The sequence below is a fragment of the Copadichromis virginalis genome, linkage group LG8, assembly GCF_057382275.1.
Source record: "Copadichromis virginalis isolate Kocher_CV1m ecotype Utaka linkage group LG8, C_Virginalis_male_GT1.1, whole genome shotgun sequence".
NCBI classification, from domain to species: domain Eukaryota; kingdom Metazoa; phylum Chordata; class Actinopteri; order Cichliformes; family Cichlidae; genus Copadichromis; species Copadichromis virginalis.
In genome coordinates this window covers 13464238-13487604 of record NC_140625.1, presented here as the reverse complement: position 1 = coordinate 13487604, position 23367 = coordinate 13464238, and the positions used below count along the sequence as shown (strand labels likewise).

The following is a 23367-nucleotide window of genomic DNA, read 5'->3' as shown; positions in this document are numbered from 1 at the left end:
AGCTCACTTCCTCCAGCCCCACTGATAAAAACGTGAAGGGTGGTGAATATTTTTACTGTAACGCAGCCTCAATTAGTTTAGCCCATTTGTATGGAGCGAGCTGCCTGTGTTCATAGCTGTCCGTGTGCATCTCCTGTGTGAAAGCAGCATTTGTCAGGCACTGTGATGGAGGCACAGAGGACGCCGTTTCTCCGCTCGCTCTGTATTCCCTTTACTTCAGTGGTTAGTTTCAAGGTTTTTCCGATGAAGCAGCACATCACGCTCCCTGTAGCCATCACTGTGGTGTAATATCCTTGAGCACTGGAAGTCATTTTATGCTTTTTTTTTTCTCTTTTCTGTTTTTTTTTTTTTGCTCTGGGATGTTGGAAGAATTTAAGTAATTTCCCACCAAGGTCAGCTATTGTGATCTTTATTTGAAAAGTAGATTTGATTTATAATTGAGCAAGCAGCGAGTTTTTTTTCCAGCTATTCTTATAGTCAGAGCATTTTTTTGTTCACTCTGTTCATTTCTGAACATTGTGCATCTGTTTCTTCCATTTCAGGCATTCTCATATGCCCACACACTCTCCCAGATCAGATTTAATTGTACTTTACCCTGACTATTGGTGCACTGCTGTGCTGAGCTGTTTCCTCTCAGCAGCTCTGAGGACGTTTCGAGTGGATGCTATTGATTTTTCTCGATGCCCCCTGGTCTCATATATTATCGTGTATATTTTTTTCCCCATGTGTAAATTTTGGACAGGGTAGAGAAATGCAAATTCTCTGAGGAAACCATGGTGTGAGTGCTTTCACACTGACCCTGTTATCTCACGGTGAGGCTGATGAATCGTTTCTGTTCCTGCAGGCCTGAGCGTGGCGTCAGCAGCGCTGGATTCTGGCTTTTGTACATTTTGACAGGAGCCATCCCGATTTATGTTCTGTTTTAACTTTGGATCTGTGTTTCTGTTACTGAAGTTGTTCCTCTAAAGATCTGCTTTGACTAGCGTGCAGGAGCGCAGGTGTGTAGTGTTTTGTCACTTTGAGGAAACTGACAGCGTGGCTGCTCCGCCACAGCTTGACACTGCAGATAAGTAAAAAAAAAAAAAAAAAACTTTGCAGACTCCGTCTCTACGTGCACATCATCTTAGGGTTTTCATCCTTTCACGCCCACGTTTCACCAGGGCACGCAAAGATGGATGAAGATGTTAGATTGGATGAGGACTGATTGCAAGCCACGCTGCTCGACTTCAAGGAGCGTATCGGCGGCATAGGTGATATTTCCCTTATCTCTTTTTTGTGTGGATGACACAGAAGTGTCCATCTCCTTCCCCAGGTGGAAAATATCTTTAATGGAGCTCCACCAGCCTGACAGCACTATTATAGTTGAAATGAGGCTCAGAAATGGTCGCAACTATGGCAGATGGCATTTGAAGCTATGAGCTTTTCAGACTGTAAAGTAGACAAAAGGCCGTGTGACATACAGCCTGCCTCTAGCTTAGTCACCCAGACATTTACTTATTTTTTGTCCAGCCACTATCAAACTCTGTGCTCATGTATCAGACCTATAGAAAGACGTCTTACAATCAAACTGAATCAGATATTATGTCCTGTGCATTATGGATAAAGCTAATGCATAGTTAATCAGTTGAGCTGTTACTACAGATCCATTTCACAACTATTTATATAATTTATACTTTGTTGTAATCTCTGTTAAAGTCTTTTCATTAATGAGGATGTTTGCTTTTGTTTTTTATGCTGAAAGCATTTTTACTTATCAAATGCCTTTATAGAGTTCATGCTTAATTAGTATTTTTATATATTTTTAAAGTGTATATTGGGCTGTTGGCTATAGAATTGAGCATTGATGTATATGCTGATGTACTGGTCAATATTTTCTCACCAGTAATAGATGAAGTGATCAGTTCATTCTAAAATGATTACAAAGAAATTTCTTTTTCGGCCCTTACACAGATCAGTATGACTATGAAGTTACAACCTCTCTCAGGTTTTACAGTTTTTATATATCAGCACATTACATATCATCTGTTCCTTACTTGTTTTTAAAGGCAGGTAAATAAAACCTCAGATAAGCAACAACTCCTGATGTAATACATTTTACTTTAAAAAAGCCTAAATGCAGAAGCAGCGTGGGACACTAGGTATAGAGTGATGTGAAAAAGTGTTTGCCTACTTCCTGATTTATTTATTTTTTATGTTTTCAGACTTAAATGTTTTAGATTATCAAGTAAATGTAAAAATTAGACAAAGATATCACTAGTGAAAACAAAAACAGTTTCTAAATGAAAGTGTTTATTATTAAGGGGAGAAAAATCGCGCCCTCGGTGAAAAAGTGATTGCCCCCTAAACCTAATAACTGGCTGGGCCACCCTTAGTAGCAACAACTTCACTCAAGTGTTTGCGATAATGTTTGCGGCAAGGAGTCTTTTACAGCGCTGTGGAGGAATTTTGGCCCATTCATCTTTGCAGAAATGTTGTAATTCAACTACATTGGAGGGTTTTCAAGTAGGGCTGGGCCATATTATACCGTTCACGGTAATACCGGTATAATGTTAGGCAACGATAGGAAAATGAATTATCGCGATAGAATATGAGTAAAACGCGCATGCGCAGTGCCTTTGTTTTCATACGCACATGGCCGATTGTTGAGTGAAACAGATGAACCAGAATTGGTTTGTAAAAATGGTGCAACTTCAGTGATGTGGAACTGGTTTGGTGTTTGTCCGTCAGATACACGACAAAGCACATTTTTTTGCAGAACATGCAAGCGGCCGTCGTTATCCGATTGTTCAGTCTGACGTCACTAGCTGTGTCTGGGTCTAAACTCCGCTGCAGGTCCATATATCAAACGATCACTATGGCATTACTGAGAGTTGAAAAACTGTCTAAAGTCTTTCATCTTTAATAAAATGATCAGCGTTCTGCTCTACCAGGTGTAACAATTAAGCAAACACTGCAATCACATTTCTTCAAGTAGATTGTTCATTAGTAAAGATGGAACAGAATTACATACCGACAATGCCCTTAAAGACCGTCTTAAGGGAGACAAATGCCACTACAGCAGCGGACGGGAGAACGGGAGAAGTCCTTTCCCCAAACAATAACATGCGCTTTCTGATGACATCATAGAACAGAGACGGATTTGAGCACGTTACACCAGGTCATGCCAAAAGGGGGCACTAAAGAGTAACTTTCTCAGGGAAAATCTATTTAAACAGAATACGGTTACATGGTGACAGAACACTCCCCGTCTGAAACTCAGCAGGGTTTCACCTACTAATATGACAAGGTCAAACACATTTCAGTCATCTGGAGGAATAAGCAAGATCATCTCATTCACGGGTCGGACGTAAAGCTTTGGTCCCTCTTTCTTAATGACCTTCACTTGCACTTTGCGCACCCTTCCGTCTTTACTGGGATACACATCGTCGATGATACCTAAGGGCCAGTCGTTCCTACTGCACTGACTGTCCTTAAGAAGCACCACACTTCCTTGCTTAAGGTTTGGCCGGTCAGAAGTCCACTTTGTTCGACACTGAAGTGTTGACAGATACTGTTTCCGCCACCTGTCCCAAAATGTGTTAGACAAGCTTTGGACCCTGCGCCACTGTTGTTTCAATAGGTCATTATGTCCAAAGTCTCCTTCTGGTACTGGGCATGGATCTACCTTCTGAGTAAGCAATGAAGCCGGTGTGAGAATGACAGGATCTGTAGGATCGTTCGACACAGGCACCAGTGGTCGACTGTTCACTATGGCTGAGACCTCAGCCATGAATGTTGTGAGTACCTCATGTGTGAGTTTGGAGGAGCCCATCTGAAGAAGCATCGAGTCCAGGATACGACGTGTGATGCCGATCATCCTTTCCCACGCTCCTCCCATATGAGAGGAATGTGGTGTGTTGAAGGTCCACGTACATCCGTGTTCTGACAGAAACCTCTTCATAGCTTTCCCATCAAGATTTGAGGGAATCCCCATATCTTTGCAAGCTCTGGTGAAATTAGTGCCCTGGTCGGAGCGTACGTTTTTCAAGGGTCCTCGAATCGCCATAAACCTTCTGAATGCGTTTATGAAACTGGAGGAGTCCAATGACTCGATTACCTCGATGTGTATAGCTCTGACACACAGACAGGTAAAGAGGACAGCCCACCTCTTACTGTCAGCGTGGCCTCCTCTCGTACGACGGGCTGCTACAGACCAGGGCCCAAACACATCAATGCCGACGTTGCTAAAAGGTGGTTCCATGCTGAGCCTATCTGGTGGCAAGTCTGCCATCTTCTGAACTTCACACCTCCCTCTCAGCCTTCGACAAGTGACACACTCGAAAACGAGTCTATTAATGCATCTCCTGCCACCTACAATCCAATAACCTGCAGATCGGACAGCTCCTTCAGTGAAGAGACGTCCTTGGTGACGTACCTGCTCGTGAAAGTGACGCACTATGAGAGTGGTCACGTGATGCCGTCCGGGCAGAATCAATGGCCGTTTCTCGTGGAACCCTATTTTTGCCTCAATGAGACGACCCCCAATCCTTAATAGCCCCTCTGAGTCAATGAAGGGATCCAGGGCAACGAGTGAGCTGCTCTTGGGGATGTTGGCGTTTGATGCAAGACACTCCAGTTCTTTCCTGTAGACCTCTTGTTGAACTGTTTTGATAATGACTAGCTTACTCTGTTCAAGAATATCCCCGGTAGGGGGTGTGCTGCACTGATGCCAGCCCTTACATTTTTGAGCGACACACTTCTTTCCCCTTTTGAAGCTCTGAACAATGTGAATAAGGGTACCAAGAGCCCTTATGAGAGAACTCCAGCATGAGAAGCGATTGAACCGCCCAGAGCCAAGATGTTTGAAGACTGTGACCGACAGTGTTGTGACTTGAGGCCTAATTTCGCTGTCTTGATCTGGTTCCAAAAGGTCAAACCTCTGTACCACAGGTGACACCCCTTCAGGTCGAGACAAGAATGCCGGTCCAGAGAACCATATTGTGTTCTCAAGACGGTCTGCTGTGATAGACCGTGTGGCAATGTCTGCGGGATTGTCTTCTGTGCAGACATATCGCCACTGCTGTGGCATGGTGCTTCGTCTGATCCTCTGAACTCGATTGCTCACGTATACATAAAACCTTCTTTTCTCATTGTAGATATATCCGAGCACCACCTTGCTGTCTGTGTAGTAGGTGACTGCGTCGAATACAATGTCTATTTCGGAGGTGATGGCCTCGGACAGAGTTACTGCCATGACTGCTGCACAAAGCTCCAACCGAGGTATAGTATGCTCTGGACGTGGGGCCAGTTTGGCTTTACTTGCAACCAATCTAGTGCAGCATCCCCCATCTGCGTCCACAGTCTTCAAGTAGGCGACAGCAGCTACTGCTTTCTCTGAAGCGTCTGAAAAGACACAGAGTTCTGTTAACTTGACAGTGGATGGTGACATGTTTGAGTACGGTCGGGGGATCCTCAGATGCCTTAACTCCTGCAGAAAATCTCTCCAACTTTCCCACACCTTTTCCTTTTCTGCTGGTAGTGGGGTGTCCCAATCTGAAGATTGTGAGGCCAGTTCTCGAAGCAGCAGTTTCCCTTGAATTGTCACGGGGGAGACGAATCCTAGAGGATCGTACAGGCTGTTCACCGTTGAGAGAACTCCTCGTTGAGTGAATGCGTTTCTCTCGTCCTGGACGCGGTAAGTAAAACAGTCTGAATCCAAGTCCCAGTACAGCCCAAGGCTACGCTGCATTGGTAGAGTGTCAGCAGTAAGGTCCAAATCTTTCAGGTCTGTGGCATGATCTTCACTGGGAAAGGCCTTCATGACCTCCTTGCTGTTCGAAGCCAGCTTATGCAGCCTAAGGTTAGAGCGAGCCAGCATTTTTTGAGTTCTTTTGAGCAGGTCGATAGCTGCGTCTGTTGTGGGCAAGGACTTTAACCCGTCATCTACGTAAAAGTCACGAGTGACAAACTGTTCTACGTCGTCACCATACTCCTTCCGGCCTTCCTGTGCTGCACGTCTAAGACAGTAGATAGCCACAGCCGGCGAAGGACTATTTCCAAAGACGTGCACGTTCATACGGAACTCCATAATCTCTTTCTCTGGGTTGTTCTCTTTAAACCAGAGGAACCTGAGGAAGTTCCGGTCTTCAGGACGCACCTTGAAACAATGAAACATCTGTTGCACGTCCACAGTGAAGGCGATCTGTTCTTTCCGAAACCGAAGGAGGACTCCTACCAGGGTGTTGTTGAGGTCTGGTCCCGTTAGGAGTACTTGGTTCAGAGACAAACCTTTGTGCTGGGCACTGGAGTCGAAGACGACTCTTATTTGGGAGGGCTTCTTGGGATGGTAAACCCCAAAACAAGGTAGGTACCAATGCTCCTCATTAGGCTTCAGAGGTGGGGCTTCTTCAGCGTGCCCATTCTGAAAGATCTTTGCCATGAACGAGACAAACTCTTCCTTCATTTTAGGCTTCCTTCTGAAGGACCGCTGTAGAGATTTGAGACGTTCAAGTGCTTGCTCGTGGTTATGAGGGAGCTTTGGTCGTAGAGATCTGAAAGGCAGGGGAGCCACCCACCTGTTTTCTTGGTCCTTATAGACCTCTTGCTCCATGATGTGGATGAACTGTCCGTCCTCGATTGAAGGAGCTTCTTTGTCGTCGTCCTTTGTTGTCTGGAACACATTACAGTCTAAGGTGGCCCATTTCTCACTAGCAGGGAGATGTTTGCATGTTAGGGGAAATGAAGGGGAGCTACCACTACTATACTTCTCTTTTACATAGTAATCGTTTGGGCATGGCTGAAAGAGAGAAGGACGTCCATTTTTCAGTACGTTAGTGTAGCAAGAGCTGATAACCGTAGGTCTGTGGACATCTCCAATGCACACATCTCCTACAATAACCCAACCCAGATCCAACTTCTGGGCATAGGGTGCGTTTTGTGGGCCATTCACTTGTCTTCTGACCTTATGAACTCTGATGATATCTCTGCCTAACAAGAGCAGGATGGAAGCTTGGGAGTCCAGCTTTGGAATGTGTTTTGCAAGGGCCTTCAAATGACTGTGGTTTAATGCTACCTCTGGTGTTGGTATTTCTGCGCGGTTATTTGGGATCTCGTTGCATTCAATCAGTGACGGCAAAGAGAGTGTGACACTCCCGTTAATGGGTTCGATCACAAAGCCACGTGCTTGTCTGCCTTCTGTCTCTTGTGTTCCGGCACATGTCTTCAAAGTGTATGGTGAAGGAGGCCCTGCAATGTTGAATAGGTCGAAAAACTCGGTACGTGCAAGTGATCTGTTGCTCTGATCATCTAATATTGTGTATACCGTAACTGCAGCTTCAGGGCAGTCGGTTGGGTACACCCTGGTCAGACATATTTTTGAGCAGGAACGCCCTGCGGAATAATTTCCGCAGACCTCAGTACATGCTGTGGAAACATCACCTTCATTCAGGTTGGAATTTCCCTCCCCGCCCTGATCTGGTGCGGAATGTGCTGTGTTGGTGGACCATGGGGCAGATCCAGGGTGGAGGGCTGCAATGTGGCTCTTGCTTCCACACTCTGAGCAGGAGATGTCGTCTTCACAATTCCTTGCCAAATGTGTGGCTCTGCAGCACCTGTAACATATTCCGTACCTTTTTAAGAGTGCTTTCCTTTCTTCCATTGGCTTCTCTCTAAACCCGCGACACCTGGGTAAGGGGTGGGGTTTGTTGTGTAGCGGGCAGCGCTCTGCTGGATCATCTCTAGTGGATGACTCGCTTCCAGATTGGGTGCGAAACGATGCAGTCCTTGTACCGTTGAAAAGGGGCCGAGGATCCGGCGAGACCCTCGTTTTAAAAACTGCCACAGCTTTGTGACCTTCGGCTTTAGACGATTGCTTACTGCCTAATAACTCACTACTGTATGCTGTCTGTGTGAGGCCAGGGTCGTTGCGCATCCGTGCTTCCCGACACACAAAGTCTACAAAGAAACCGAATGGGGGATAGGGAGCCCCGCGATCTTCTTTGTACTTAAAGCCTAAAGAAAGCCATTTTTCCTGGAGATAAAATGGCAGCTTCTGGACGACAGGGGTAACACCACGAGGGGTATCCAGATAACTAAGCCCAAGCAAGTCACCATCTTCTTTGGCAGCCTGTATCTCCGACAGCAAGTCTCCCAGCTCTCTTAGTTTACGACCATCTCTGTTTGGAATCTTGGGAAAGTTGTCTAATCTTTTCAAAAAGGCACCCTCGATGACCTCTGGTGCACCGTAGCACTCATTAAGCCTGTCCCACATAGCTCTGAGTCCGTTAGCTGGTTGGTTCGCATACACTGATCGTATTCGTCTGGCATGTTCAGCTGAGTCCTTACCTAGCCATTTCACGAGGAGGTCAAGCTGTTCACTTGGTGAGAGGTTGAGACCTCTGATGGCATTCATAAACGATGCTTTCCAGGCTCTGTAGCATTCGGGACGGTCGTTGAAGTGAAGGAGCCCTGTAGTCACCAGTTCACGTCGAGCCATAAATCTAACAAGGTCTGACATGTTCTGCTCCATTTCTAGTGGAGTGTACAGTGGGCCCCTTTCCCGGCATGTGGTCTCATGTGGGTGACCGGAGTTGTCTGGGGTTGTGATATACGCCGCGCCGGTGTAGCCACTGTCCAGAGGCTGTCGTGCATAATTGACCGTTGGTTCTTGTTTAGGGGTGTAGGTCTCACTTTGATCAGCTTTGCCTGGGAAATGATCCTTTAGATTTGCTATTATGGGTGTGGTTTGGGTTTGGATGTGTGGTGTCGCAACTGGCTTGAGGCTTGGTCGAAAATGTACATCAGATCCTGGCGTAAAGATCTTGGAGTAGGAGTCTATGGTCGGTGAATGCTGAAGGAGTTTCGTCTCCGTGTTATCATTGGAGGTTTCTAGAATGGGCGTGGTTTGGCTGCCGTGTGAGGCACCCTTCACATATTCTCTTGTGCGCGTTACTGGGTCGTCAGCAGGAACATCTATCTCACTAAGACCCTCGCCATCATCTTGGATCGCTGCAGCCTCCAAAACTTCTGCTTTTGCTTCTGCAGCTGCAGCCCTTTTTTCCATGCGTACTTTATCTAATGACGCTTCAAGACGTATTTTTCGAAGCTGCATAGAAGCTTCCAGTTCCGCTTGCTGCAGCTTCAGATCGTTCTCTTTATCCACAAATGCTGCTTCAGCCTTAGCCGCCTCAGCTTCTGCACGTGCTTGTGCAGCGGCTGCCTTACTTGCAGCTGAGCTCCTGGTATGCCTGGAGGAGCCAGATATATTAGATCTGGTTTTCATTGATGCGCTGGTTCTCTGCGACATGTTGCTGTCGATTGGATTTCTTCCTACATCTGAGCTGTTTCCGGAGGATAGCTCTAATTGCTGTCCAGTTCCCCACGAGACTGGTCTTTGAGAGGCTGTCGTTTTACTGTCATGTCCTCTGCCTCTAACGCCTTGCTAGAGTCGACATTCAGACTAAACTCCTCTTCAAAATGACCACGCAGACAAGAGGGTTTGACTTCACTCCCTTTACTTAGGCCAGTTGAAGTAAGGTAAAACTGAGAAACAACATGACATGAAATGCTCTTAGAAACCATAGATGAGGAGAAATACACAATAACAGTACAATGACTTGTTTAGCCGAAAGCGTTAGCTAATTCCCTCTTTACAAACGTTTCTATTAAGCAAACACTGCAATCACATTTCTTCAAGTAGATTGTTCATTAGTAAAGATGGAACAGAATTACATACCGACAATGCCCTTAAAGACCGTCTTAAGGGAGACAAATGCCACTACAGCAGCGGACGGGAGAACGGGAGAAGTCCTTTCCCCAAACAATAACATGCGCTTTCTGATGACATCATAGAACAGAGACGGATTTGAGCACGTTACACCAGGTCATGCCAAAAGGGGGCACTAAAGAGTAACTTTCTCAGGGAAAATCTATTTAAACAGAATACGGTTACATGGTGACAGAACAGACAGCTTATATTTAAGTGATTTCAACAGGTCTGCCAGTAATCAGACCTGGGTGTGTTTAGTGATTACAGTAATTGTGGTTGAGCACAGTTCATGATTTAACAAAAGGGGCAATTACTTTTTCACACAGGACCAGGTAGGTTTGGATAACTGTTCTCCCTTAATCAATGAAATCATCATTTAAAAAACTGCATTTTGTATTTACTCAGGTTATCTTTGTCCAATATTAACATCTGTTTGATGATCTGAAACATAAGTGTGACAAATATCCAAAACAGTAGGGAAACAGCAAGGGGACAAACATTTTTTGACACTACTGTATCATGATTCAGTAGCCTGTAGAAGCACCTTTAGCAGCACTAACTTGAGCACTATTTATTTTCTGCATGATTTCTTATCAGTCTCTCGCATCATTTTGAAGGCATTTTGGCCCGCTGTTCTTTGCATCATTGCTTCAGTTCATTGATGTTTGCAGGCATTTGTTTATGCACAGCTCTCTTAAAGTCCTGCCAGAGAATTTTGACTGCGCCATATCCATTTGGCCATTGATTCATTGATCATTGAGCCCAGTTTTAGCCTCACATTTGACACTAGAATACTTTGGTATACAGAGAAGTTCATGATTGACTCAATGAATATAAGGTGCCTATGGCTGAAAAGAAGCCCAAATCATAACTCCTCTACCACCGTGCCTGACATTTGGAATGAGGCGTTTGGGCCAATGTGCTGTTTCTGGTCTCATCTGCCCAAAGGAAACAGTTCTGGAATTTGTTTAGATGCAGCTTTGCAAACCTGAGCAATGCTGCCATGTTCTTTTTAGACAAAAGCTGAACATTGCAACGTCTGACCTTTGAATGAATTTGCTAAGATTTCCACTCCTGGGAAGACTGGCAACTGTCTTGAATGGTTTCCACTTGTAAATAATCTGTCTCACTCTAGAATGATGGGCTTCAAATTGTTCGCCAATGGCCTTATAACCCTTCCAAGACTACTGGGCAGCAACAGTTACTTCTCTGAAATCACTGTCTTTCATCCTTGGCATTGTGTTAACACAAACCTGAATGCTCCAAAGCAGCAAACTGCCAAACATGCTGCTTTTATAGAAGTGCTCACACTTGCTGATTATCAGTTAAGCTGATGCTTAACTGTTGTTTAATAAATAATGATGTTATAATATGTCACATGTTGTTGGTCATGTGATGTTATATTAAACCCATTTTAAGACCTGCAGAGATTAGAATTTATGTACTTTCTTTTTACTATACCAGTAACTTGAGCAGATTTTGAACATTATTATTTGAGGCCTATTAATTACAGACATGACATTTTTGGCAGTTTTATTCTTTCACATGAGTTCATTCAGTATGGTGTGAAATAATGTCATCCTAAAAGATCTAACACCATCACCATATGTGCAGCTTTGTCTATGTATGTTGGTGTTTTTTGTTTACAATTGCATTCATATTTACACGATAAATTTTTTTAAACCCAAAGAAACAAAAGAATCCACGCAAATTTCACAGTGCGCTCCTATGTATTTGTTACTTAATCTGATTCCTATTAAAACAGCAGGTACAAGCAGCGGCATCGTGATTAGCTTGTTTAACAGGAACTCTTCTAAATGGACAGCAGAAAATTTAAATGGCAGCACACTGAAGTAAAACCTGCAGATCTGATTGCATGATTGCAGCCTGACTGTGTCACCATTCCTCATGCACTCATTCTTTCCATCAATCTACCCCTCTTCTTATTTGTGCTTAGTAAATAAATCTGATCTGGCATTTCTTCAGTTTATTAGCCAACACAGGCAGCCCTGTGATGCAGAGATGCTGACTACAGCACATCTCTGTGCAGAGCCACAAGATTTAATGCATACAGGATGTCTGAGGTGACTGTGTACACATACAGCAAACCTAAAAGCTAACAGTCTAACAGTATCAGTGAGGAGGTGTTTTCCTGCCCGATAGTTTAAGTGGAAGCTTCTTTCCATTTTAAGGAATTGAACCTTTTTATCAAGTTAACCGTTTCTCTCAAATTCTTTAATGTCTCACAGTGAAATGTATTGAAAATATATTTCAGGTCGTCTTTCTTTTGAACTTAAACCGGCAGATTGGAACAGCGAATAGAAACAGATTTCTCTGTGCTCTTTACTGACTCAACCACCTGAATAAATAAACACTCATTATCCTTTAATTGTCCTCTCCTGAGTAATTTATTGGCTGACCAACCTAGAAATGCATCTCAATCCATATTACGGTAATGTTTTCAGCCGTACTTTACATTCCTGAATGGAATCTTTAATGCGGCATCTGTTTTTCTTTTTTTTTCTTTTCGTTTTGTTTTATTTTTTTAATCTGCAGTAGTCAATATTTTTGTATTACCAATGACTCAGATGACCAACCTTAAAGTGACAGTTGTGACACATACTGAAACACCCACAGATAAATCGCCAAACTCTGCGCTTCTCCTCGGTGCTTTAGAGTCTTTTAGCTCATTATTTTGGTCCCATGGCCTGAAGCTTTGCTGGTCTGGTCCACTCTCATCGATACAGTTTCCAGTGGAAAAATTGCTAAGGCCTGACTGTAATGTACCTGACCCAACAGCTATAACACCCAGAGTGATTATCCGGTAAACATGGAGCTTAAAGCAGTTGAAAAACCAGATATTTCCCTCAAGAGTTGATGAAATCCAAACAAAGATGAAAAGAAAATACAATACTGGACATTTGTTGGGTTTTTGGAACATCGAGTCTTTAGTATTTGCTGGATGAATAGTTACAGTTATGTGAAAAAGAGAGTGCACCTCATAATTCAGGAGTTTGTAGAACCACCTTTAGCAACAACTTGAGGAAACTGTTTTCTGCATCACTTTGTCAGTCTCTCACATTGTTGTGGAGGAATTTTGACCCACTCTTCTTTACAATGTGCTGATGTGCTGTGTTTGCTTTTCACTAGTTGTGCTGAAACTAAACACAACATATCAGTTATTTTGAGTTCATCGAAGTTCCACCACATCATTTCAGTCAGGTTAAGATCTAGACTTTGACTGGATCATTGCAACCCTCTGATTTCTTTCTTTTTCAGTCATTCTGTTGTAGTTTTGCTGCTATGCTTGAGATCATTGTCCTGTTGCATCTCCAATCTCAGGATCGCATTTGACTCTGGAATACTTTGGCATACAGAGGAGTTCATGCTCAAGTCAATGAATCCAAGGAAAAACGAACCCAAATCATCACCCCTCCACCACTGTGCTTGTCAGATTATATGCTGTGTTTGTGCTGATATGCTATGATGGATGTTCTTCCGGGAGTCTTGTGGTTTGTTCAGATGCAACTTTGCAAAACCCTTTCTAAACACGCCTGACTTCTTTTTTGAATTGTACTTTTACAAACTTTAACATTTCACATGCTAAATAACATAGAGTCTCGAAAGATTTTTGCAGTTTCTCTGAGCATTGCACTGAGTTTACTGGGACGTCCACTCCTGGCAAAATTGTAGTATTAAAGCTGCAGACCAGCAAACTGCCAAAGCGTTTGATTTATAGAGGTGCTCATACTTACTGATGATCAGTTATTCAAATGTTTATGATTAGGATTGCCTGGGTACAACCCTCTGAATTACCCTCTTAATTTCTGTTGAAACAGTAAGGGTGCATTTGGGTATTAACAGGAGTGTATAAAGTCCGTTCTTTTTCACAGGACTGTAAAATGCTTCCACTATCAGCTGCCCAGGCGAGCATAGGGTGTATATGCTAATCATCTTGTTCCACTTCATAGGTGATGAAAAAAAATCAGTTAAAACAGACTATCTGAAAAAAAAACAGTCAGAAACTCGTTTTTTGTTTTTTCAGAAAGCGTTTGCTAAATTTATCGTGCTGTTCCCTCTTGAACCCTCACTATCATAGTTTTAATCCAAACTATCTACAACCATTAACCTGCCTTTTAAACATCCATTTAATAAAATGTTCTCCTTAAGTGCATTAGCTATGAAATAAATCGTTGAAGTAGCTACGGTTGATAGTTGGCCACATAGCTGCAGACACTGAAGAGCCTCGTGTCATGTTTCTCCGTATTTTTCAAGGTTAGAACATTTACTGTACTCGGGCACAGCCTGTATTTTACTGGCTACACAGCAGCGCAGCCTCAGGCACTGTCAAACTCTGGCCTGCGATCACCTTACCACCACTTGTCCCATAGAGACTGGAAATCCCAATTTGACCCATTGCTTAAGGGCAGCCTGGAGTATCCATGTGTGGTTTGACAGAGAGGCTCAGTTCTGTGAGCAGCATTGACTTTACTGCAGCAGACAGAGTATAGCCCCGAGTGTGTAGTTGACCTATACACTCTATAAAATGCATCATTTTTACTGTCTACATTGCAGTTGACTTGAGGATGTTGCAAGCTCACAAAAAGATTTGAGGATGTTGATGATGATGACGGCGCCAATAAATATCATGTGCTTGAGATGGAAAGTGTCGGCTCACTGCTGAAGTAATCGCACTCCTCACGTCTCAGCTCCTGCTGAGTGCGAGAATCCTAAATCTTAAATCCCCTGAGGCAGAAGAGCCCACATGATGCGCTTGTTCAGTATTCATACTGTATTCAGAAGCCTCTCACCAAAGTCAGGTGAGCAGGAGGAGATAGCAATTCGTATCCTCCCTGTGGGGCTCCGCTCTTCCTCCGAGCCGGAGGTCCCGGGTTGTTTCCTCTTCCTCACCTGCAGATGGTGGTGTCACATCCCTGAATGTCTCCTCAAATGAGGTGATCTGTACTGGAGTCAGCAAGTCAGCAAACCTCTCTGCTCATAAAGCTGTTCCCAGCTGTATTTTGACATTCATTTTGGATCCTTTGAGGTCACATATATTAGGCTTTACTGATAGTAATGAACCCACTGAGAATACCCTCTCTGCAGTCCCTACAACTATGAGGAGATGTAACTTATTACTTTTAACTTTTGGGTTTTACTGCATGCAAATCATAAAAGCGCTGACGCTAACCGGCCTGATATCAGCCTAGCAGTAAACTGCAACCAGTCATATTTGGCTAAAGTAACTAAGCACTTAGATGTTAAAGGGCCAATAGTTCCCTGTAAGAGAGAGTGAACATTGTACTTTACATCTGTTAGGTGACAGAAATATGACCCAAATTCATATTTTCTGTTGGATATGTAAACAATATTTTCTATAAGGTAAAGTGATTTCTCAAAAGCAATGCAACTTAAAGTTGAGCAACCACTTTAAGACATTAGAAAATACATTATATAACACTGTCACAGATTTAACACTGTCTGTGAAGCTGGATTTAAGAAAAGAGTGTTTAGACTTCAACTTTTTGGAGCATATGTAGTGCCATCTTGTGCAAGTACATGATGGTTTGTTTGGTTGCCCAATAATCATACGTTAGTTCAATTTAGCTAACTAGTAACAGTATATCAGTAGTTGGAAAATAGCCAAACTGAAACTAAAGAACAGTCTAAAGGGCATGTGCACTATCCACGTAATCTCCCTCTTAAGTAGCAAGTGGTTCTTCATCGCTAACTAGCTGCACTGAAAGGAAGATTCCACTAGCTAGCTGCAATGCTAAGGTTTGTAGCAAGCAGTTTATAAATGACAACTATGTGGAGGAAAAGGTCTTTGAGTAAGGTGCACTGATACCAACAATCTGAATACTAATTCTGGCCGCTGCATATTTGATTTTTCCTGTATTAAAGTCGGTTGAACAGATTGCTAGCAAAGAATTAGCTGAGGATGAGCAGTAAGCTTGACAGGTGCACAAGATCTGACCAGCACTATTTTATTTTTGTTTAATTTTGAAGTTTTCTTTTTAATTCAGTTTAGTTTGAGTTGGTTTTCTGACTTTTCCTCTGTGTTAGTTTTAGTTAACGATTTTAACCCACTCTATAGTCGACATTGGGTACAAATGTGTTTTATAAACAAAAAACAAACAAAAAAAAACATTTCCTCAGAATTCCTTAAAAAATGGGATGGATAATGGAGCAACTGGAAAATATAATGCTTCCAGCTATAATTGCAGGCAGGCATGGAAATGGATTAGAAACTGTTAACTAAACTGAAATTCAAAGGCCAATAAAAGACTATATTTAACAACAATTGCATTAGCATAACTAAAATCCCAGATGATATCTCTCATATCAATATATCACCCGGCTCTAATGCATGGAAGTAATAAATTAACTGCAGGAAAGTCCCAGAAGAAGCGGAAAAGGGGAACTCAGAAGTTGATGCTGCTGAAGTTGCTCCAAATCAATTTTTTTTCTTTACTTTGAAGAGATCAGAGACCACATACTGTATGCTACACTGTGTAATTGCAATTTGGTGGAGCTACAAAAAATGGGCCACTGTGAATCTTCTCAAATCTTTTTCTGAAGCACCAACCTTCATATGCACCATAAATCCACATGAAATAGCCCATAGGTGTCAGAGCGAAGAGAGATGAATGGCTCAGGAACACATTCTGATTACCATCTGTCTTTCCACGATCATCACCAGCACCGCGGGCTGACAAGTCGTTCTTTAAGACCGTGTTTACTCTGTGCGGTCCCAGTGTGCGTGCATACACACACATACAGAATGTGAATCTTCCAACATGCATTATAGATCTGAGATCACAACTCCAGCAAATCCCAGCTGTGATTAAAAAGAAGCTGTGTTGTTTTATCAGCCCTCTCCGCTTCCCTTATCAGCTCATTTGCATAATTAACAGGGGCTAACGTCGTCCTCGCGAGCAAACCGCCACAGTGATTTCTCCAGCCTGGAATTCTGTCCTACTTCATAGCGTCACAGCAATCCTTTTTTCTCACAACAATTACATGGTTATACCTTTTAAACACCGTAACACTGTAAATGTGATTTTGTGTTGTGTTTTGGCTGCTTTTGTTCTTACTTTTTTTGTGAACAAACATTTATTCGCCTCGACATTCAACTCGTATAGCAAAATGTTGCGCTGTCAAGTTCGCTGTCACATTGTTTGAAGGCACGGCTCTCAATCGGCATCCTTAGGGACAGTGTGAACATGCGACGCAGCCCACAAGCATTTGAGCTCGGATAGCGATGCAGAATGAGCTCAACTTTTTCTGGTGTCGAGAAATGTGTCTCACTTGTCAGAGCAACAGTCAGCAAGGCATTTTATGTTCTAAGGGGAAGCTCCTACAATATTAGAAGCAGATGAAAAGCAATGAAAAGATGGTCCCCTTTGATCAAACACTTGGCGATGTTTGGGTAGGAAGAATCCCGTTTTCAGACCTTTGTTAGAGCCAGGCTCAGTGAGGGGCAGCCATTTTCCAACACCGGCTGGTGAGGGGAAAGAGATGACAGAAGAGAGGAGGAAAGAGACAGATGACAAAGGAACAGGACTAAACACAAACCGTGGGATTTATTTCATCGTATTTCCTGTCACTTGATTCTCTGGGTTTTGCTTGTTGTAAGGCTAATTTTAGGAGCTGTGTTTACATGACTAATGCCTTGCCAGTATTTACAGATTATTGTTTGTTTCTTTGTTTTTTAAATGCCAGCTGCCAGTGCTACATTTAATAGAATAACTGTTAACTTACACTAACTGGACCTTTTGTTAGGTACAACTCGCTAGCATGATGTTGGACCCCCTTTTTGCCTTCAAAACTGCCATAATTCTTCTTTGCACAGATTCAACAAGGTGCTGGAAACATTGCTCAGATTTTGTTCCATATTGACATTAAAGCATCACACAATTGCTTCAGATTGGTAAGAAATTACTTCCCAAACACCATTACAATGCAAAGCAAGGCAGGGTGTTTCAGACCATGTTGTTTGCTCCAAATTCTGACCCCAGAAAACAAGATCTTTCAGCAAAAGTCCAGAATCATCAGACCAAGCAATGATGTTTCCAGTCTTCTAGCATCTGAATGGCAGCCACAGTTTCCTGACAGGAATAGCAAGCCTTTGTGGTCTCCTGCTGCTGTAGCTCATCTGCTTCAAGTCTCAAAGATGCTCGGCTGCATAACAACACAGAGTACAGCTGCTCGATGGATATTTTCTCTTTTTCAACCCATTCTCTGAAAACTATGGAGACGGTTGTCTGGGAAAGTTCCAGTAGATCAGGAGTTTCCAAAATACTCAGACCATCCTGCGCCATGTTCAGTATCATTTCTACATGCCTTAATACATGCCTAAACAAGCTGCTACTACGTGATTGGTTGATTGTATATATCTGTGTGTTAATGCGCAGTTAAACAGGTGTTTCTAATAAGTTAGCCTGTGATTGTACGTCATAAACACTCAAAGTTTCTCATATACTTGAAAAGTAACAATAATAGCAGCTGCAAGGTTCCCTAGTTGTGGTGCGAGCCAGAACAACCTCTATTAGTGCAGAATATGTCTGCTAATTCGCTACAGACTATATCTTCATCTTTCATGTACAGAAACGTTGATTGATCTCAGAATTGCTTGATTGACTGACACGCACTTGATGTAAATGTTTGTAATTTCAGTGACCCTTTGGTCTCGTTATAAATTTCTTTACATTTTTTTTAACTGTTGCATGTTGCGCACCAAAATAAAGCCTCAGTAGGTGCAAATCCTTATTTCATAGGGCAAGTGAGAGGCCAAGAGAATTATGTAATTTAATTTAACATGTCGTGTTTTATGTAAGTGCCGCTTTTTTTCCATTTAATTACTGTAGAAAAATGCTCTCGCTTGAACAGATCATGAGGCAGGGTGAAGGTTAAAGCTTCCACACAGCTCTAGCTCACCCACTGTTGCCTGATCAGACCTCTTCTAAACATGGATCCGGGGTGGGCATGAGTGACAGCTCCTTGAAATGCACCTGTAAGGATGGGACAGGTTACATCACCGTAATTGTTATAAGGCCATACACTCAGACGACATCACATCTTTTTAAACACTGCTCTGCCAAACCTGACCCGAGGGTCACAGTAATTGAAGACACCTGTGCACACAGTGGCTTTAAGCACGCCACTCCAAAGGAGTAAATCACAAGGCATCAAATAACTGCTTGTTGGTAAATGAGCCTCTTCATAGCAGGCGTTTAGACGTGTCATAGTAGGAAAAGCGCAGGTGTAAATAATCCCGTTTTTGTCCCACTAAGCCACAGCAGCGTGACCGTGAGCCAGCAAATGGCACTCAGCCATTGTTAATTTTATCATTTACACCTGCTGTTACAAGTCAAAACGTATTCTGTGACCGTTACGTAAGAGTGCAGTCACTCGGTGTTGGGCCATTATGCTCTTCCCTCTGTCACTGCCACTCTTTTTTATGTTTAAACTATCATTTTAGACCCATTTGGCTTCTTTCCATATCTGCACGTCCCAGATTAGACGTCGCTCATGAATTTAACACAAAGCATTTAGAGCACACAAACTGGACATTATCCTCCTCGGCAAGGTTTCGCTATGTTCTTCAGGCCCTGCTTTGATCAGACATCAGCCTCCGAAGGAAAGTCCAATTAGGAAACATTACTTTTCAGCCCTCTACGTTTTTATGTAATCAGTTTTAGCAGACTCCACGCAAACCTGCCTGAGTGTGTGTGTGTACATATTTAGGAGTGGGCCATGGATTTAATATAAACGGGCACGTGAAGGTCGGCTGATGTAGCACAGCCCCTGTGAGCGTTGTGATTTTAACACTGAGACTGTTGGAAAAATGCTGTGAGGAAGGTGACTTGTGCTGCTGCGTGTTGAGCAAACTGACGCTGCCTTTGTTTTTTTTTTCCCCTCTGCTCTAAAATGCTGTCTGTTTCTCTTTCACTAAAACACACAAAACGCACTCTCTGTCTGCATCGTGTGCGCTCTCTCACACCTACACTCCTAATATACTTCTCTCTTTCTGTCTGTGCAGGCTCGCTGACAGTGTCCATCACCGACATGCGTGCTCCAGTGGTGGGGGGCTCCGGGGGGGTCTACGCTCTGTGCTCAGCGCATCTGGCCAATGTCGTCATGGTAACTGCAATCATCATCATCATCGTCGCTTCCATTGTTATGTCTGAAAACGTTTTTTGGTAGGGACAAAATGTCAGAACAGACCAACAGCGTGGACTTCACTGTTTTGTTTGTTTGTTTTTACTTTACTAGCCCGTGAACAAGGGTATGATTCTTCTCTAATTAAATGGAATTTCAACGTATTTTACTTGAAATTACATTCTAATCATATTTATCTTGACTTACTTAAAGGTAGGTACACTAGAATAAGGAGGTAACAAGTCTGTTTTTTACAGGAAACAAAGGAATAATTATACTGTAAAGTTAAGTCGCGTGTAAGGAATTTTAAGTAGTGCGTAATTAAGGAATGGAGACACAAATTGTTCTGTAAGTGATTTGCAGTACTGCATCATTTCCTGGTAATTTACTGGAAAGACAAACAATATTTCCCAAACTTACGTTGTACTTTTCAGGGAGTGGGCTCTCTAATATAGTGGCTCAACCTTGCCTAACTTCCAGATATTTTACAGGAAAGGAGACACAATGTGCTTCAAATTATTTACAGTATAATTTGTGTTTGCATTCCTGTAAAATACCTGTAAGTGGAAACATTAAGAAATGCTTAAAATCACAAACTTGTGCAGCTTTTAAAATTATTTACAGTATTATTTCTCTTCTTTCTTGTAAAATACCCAGAAGTTAGAGGTACACTAGAATAAGTGAGTAACAAGTTGTGTTTTAGTGAAAACAAGGAAATAAGTAGTAATAATAAGTATAAAGGTAATTTGAAGTAGTGTCTAAGTATTTGTAGGTAAATGTAGTTTTATTTATTTTAAGTTGTGTGTAAAGAATTTAGCAAACCACATTTAGACTGGAAAGAAGAGAGAAATAAATGATATTGTAAGTAACTATACTGTAAAATTCCTTGAAAGTTAGGCAAAGTTAAGCCACTCTATATTATGTCCTGTGCCTCGAAATGTACAGTGTTACAACTTAAGATGAGGAAATATCCTTTGTTTTTCCACTAAATTATCCAATACTTAAAATTACTCATGGACTATGTAAAATTAATTAGACACTAGTTAAATTTACTTACAGTATAATTACTTTGTTGTTTCCTGTAAAACCTGACCTGTTACCTGCTAGTGTACCCACCTTTAAGTATTTGTAGGTAAACATATCTACATTTTAAATAAAAAAAAGATGAAATCCCGTGTATTTACAAGGAAATTACGACATTAATCAGGAAAAACTACTGGTTGTAAAGTGTACCCAGTAGTTTTTCTGCTGCACGTGATCCACGTGTACACACGAGCACACAATATTCGTTATCTGTTATCATCTTATTAACAAAATAAGGTTAATTCTTTAGGTTGTATAAGGCTGGTGTACTTCAGACACTAGACCCTTCCTTTTTTCTTTTTTGTCATCTGTATTATTAACTCTCAAGTGAGCAAGTATTTTACTGTTTTTATTTGTGTCCGCTGAAGAAACAGGAAGTGAATTCCCACAATGCTGCTTTGAGAGCCTTCTTTCTTTTCCCCAGCATTCAATGATGTGTATTTGGCACAAGGCGGCTTCTTCATGCTCCTCTAAACTCAAGGCGGTGTTACATCTGACGACTGGCTTTAACTAATCGCTGTTGACTGTGGGCAGCGAGGACGCCAGCAGAAATGGAAATTAAAACGTGCTGACGGGCCCAAAGCAAAGCCTCTGTAACTGTAACTGTGTGCTCACAGCAGCTTACAGTTTGTTTGGTCTGTTACGCTTCATGCCGGTTTGTTGTTGGGAAATCCTTTAAGGCGCCTCTTAGTTCTGCACTGATGAGTTTTTGTCTAGTTTGGTGGGGAGGGGTTAAGAAATTCTGAAACCTTTTCCGATCTTGACTTCTTAAATTTCAAGAAACCAAGACATTTTCAGGTTCAGTAAGGTTTCAGGCTCTGTACCTCACTGCCTAGAAGACGTACAGCTCTGGATAAAATCTTTACAATCCGTCTTGGAGCCACATTAAACTTTCTTCTTATAGTTAGTGAGCAACTCTTAAGTTTTGTCTCTCTCCATTTCAGCCCCCTGAGTATTATAACACGACCTGTAACAGACAAAATGCAGTGGCCGTGCTCCGGCTACAGATTGCTCTTCACCTCCTACAAGAGTGGAAGCATCAAAGCGAAATGTGTCCCATCAGACAGAAGCACTCCCAGCTCAGACCTCCTCTCCCGCTCTGCTGTGCTGACCTCTCCCCTCCTCGACATTAATCATTTATATTTTTAAAAAAAACCTGCTTTAACTTTACCTGCATTCCTGCTCTTGGCTTGTTTTAAACCTACGGTCACAGCAGGTTTTATTTATACACCCCTCCTGAATTTTACATGGTATTCTCCATTTCTTTTTGTGCCGTGAGAGAAAAAGAGAAGCGCTGGGTCATATTCCCAACAGCTGGGGACCTGAGGAAGGATGGGACTGGTGCAATTATTCATCCTGGAAAGTAAATGTGTTATTCTAAGACAGGATGCCATTGTTCTTTCCCCCCGCAGGGATTTACAAAGGCTACTTATTGGTCCATTCTGCCATTCCCTTAAATTATCTTCGTCCTAATTAATAGAGTGCAACTGGATTGGAACCAGTAAGTGGAGAGCAGCCAGGTGCATAATCGCGCCTCTGTCTCATGTAAGCGCCGCCGCTTCTCTCTATCGTGGATGTGGATTGTCTTTCTTCATAGGCTAAATATGGCCTGAGGAGAGAAAGCGAGGTGTTCCCTGACGGGCTGTTATAACATGGTCAGATATTCCGTGGTTGTTTGTGCTGACAGGACACTTCTGTGTTGCAGAACTGGGCCGGGATGCGCTGTCCATACAAGCTGCTCCGCATGATCCTGGCGCTAGTTTGCAGTAAGTTTTCTAGATTTTACTCTCGTTTCTATTTCTGCTCTTTTTCAGCATATGTTTAACGTAAGCAGACATGCTGACACTTCAGTATAGCTCATACATGTTCTGAGTGGGGTTAAAAACACGTAAGGCCGATCAACATATGTGCCGCTTAAGCTATCATCCATAGTGGCTCAGAGCGAGAGGCTCCCTGGTTGAACATGCTGCTTTGTTTTCGTAGCATTTGAGTCATACTACTTGTCCCTTTTCTCCACACGAGGGCCGATACACTCTGACTTTCATTAGTGAGCAATATGTTCCCTCCATCTGTCCAAAGCCTGCCGCCCCCGAACCGAGAGAGCGGCGAGTCTCTGCTGGAATTTCATATTTCTCCTCAGTGTTTTCCAAACAGGGGACGGATATTTCAAAATAAAACGCGACAAGTTATTTGTGTGTGCAGCTGTGAAAACCAAATTATAATTTGCTCTGTGTTTATAGGATCAGTGCTGAGTGTTTGTTCAGCTAAAGAGACTTTGGAATAGCCCCAACGACCACAGGCGAATAATATTTTGAAAGCAATTTTTTCGAATAAAGTTCCATTTAAATCCTCCCGAGACCTTTGGCTGCAGAAGC

General features: G+C 42.6%; 1 protein-coding gene across 4 annotated transcripts in view; it reads left to right on the top strand.

Moving 5' to 3' along the window:
* Positions 1-23367, top strand: part of rhbdl1 (rhomboid, veinlet-like 1 (Drosophila)) — a 70686-nt gene that overhangs the window by 41049 nt on the left and 6270 nt on the right. For all 4 annotated transcript variants that reach the window (XM_085465950.1, XM_085465953.1, XM_085465954.1 and 1 more), the window contains 2 exons: positions 19791-19891; positions 22698-22758. In XM_085465950.1, coding sequence (XP_085322076.1) covers positions 19791-19891; positions 22698-22758 — 162 coding nt within the window. The remainder of the gene's footprint in view (positions 1-19790; positions 19892-22697; positions 22759-23367) is intronic.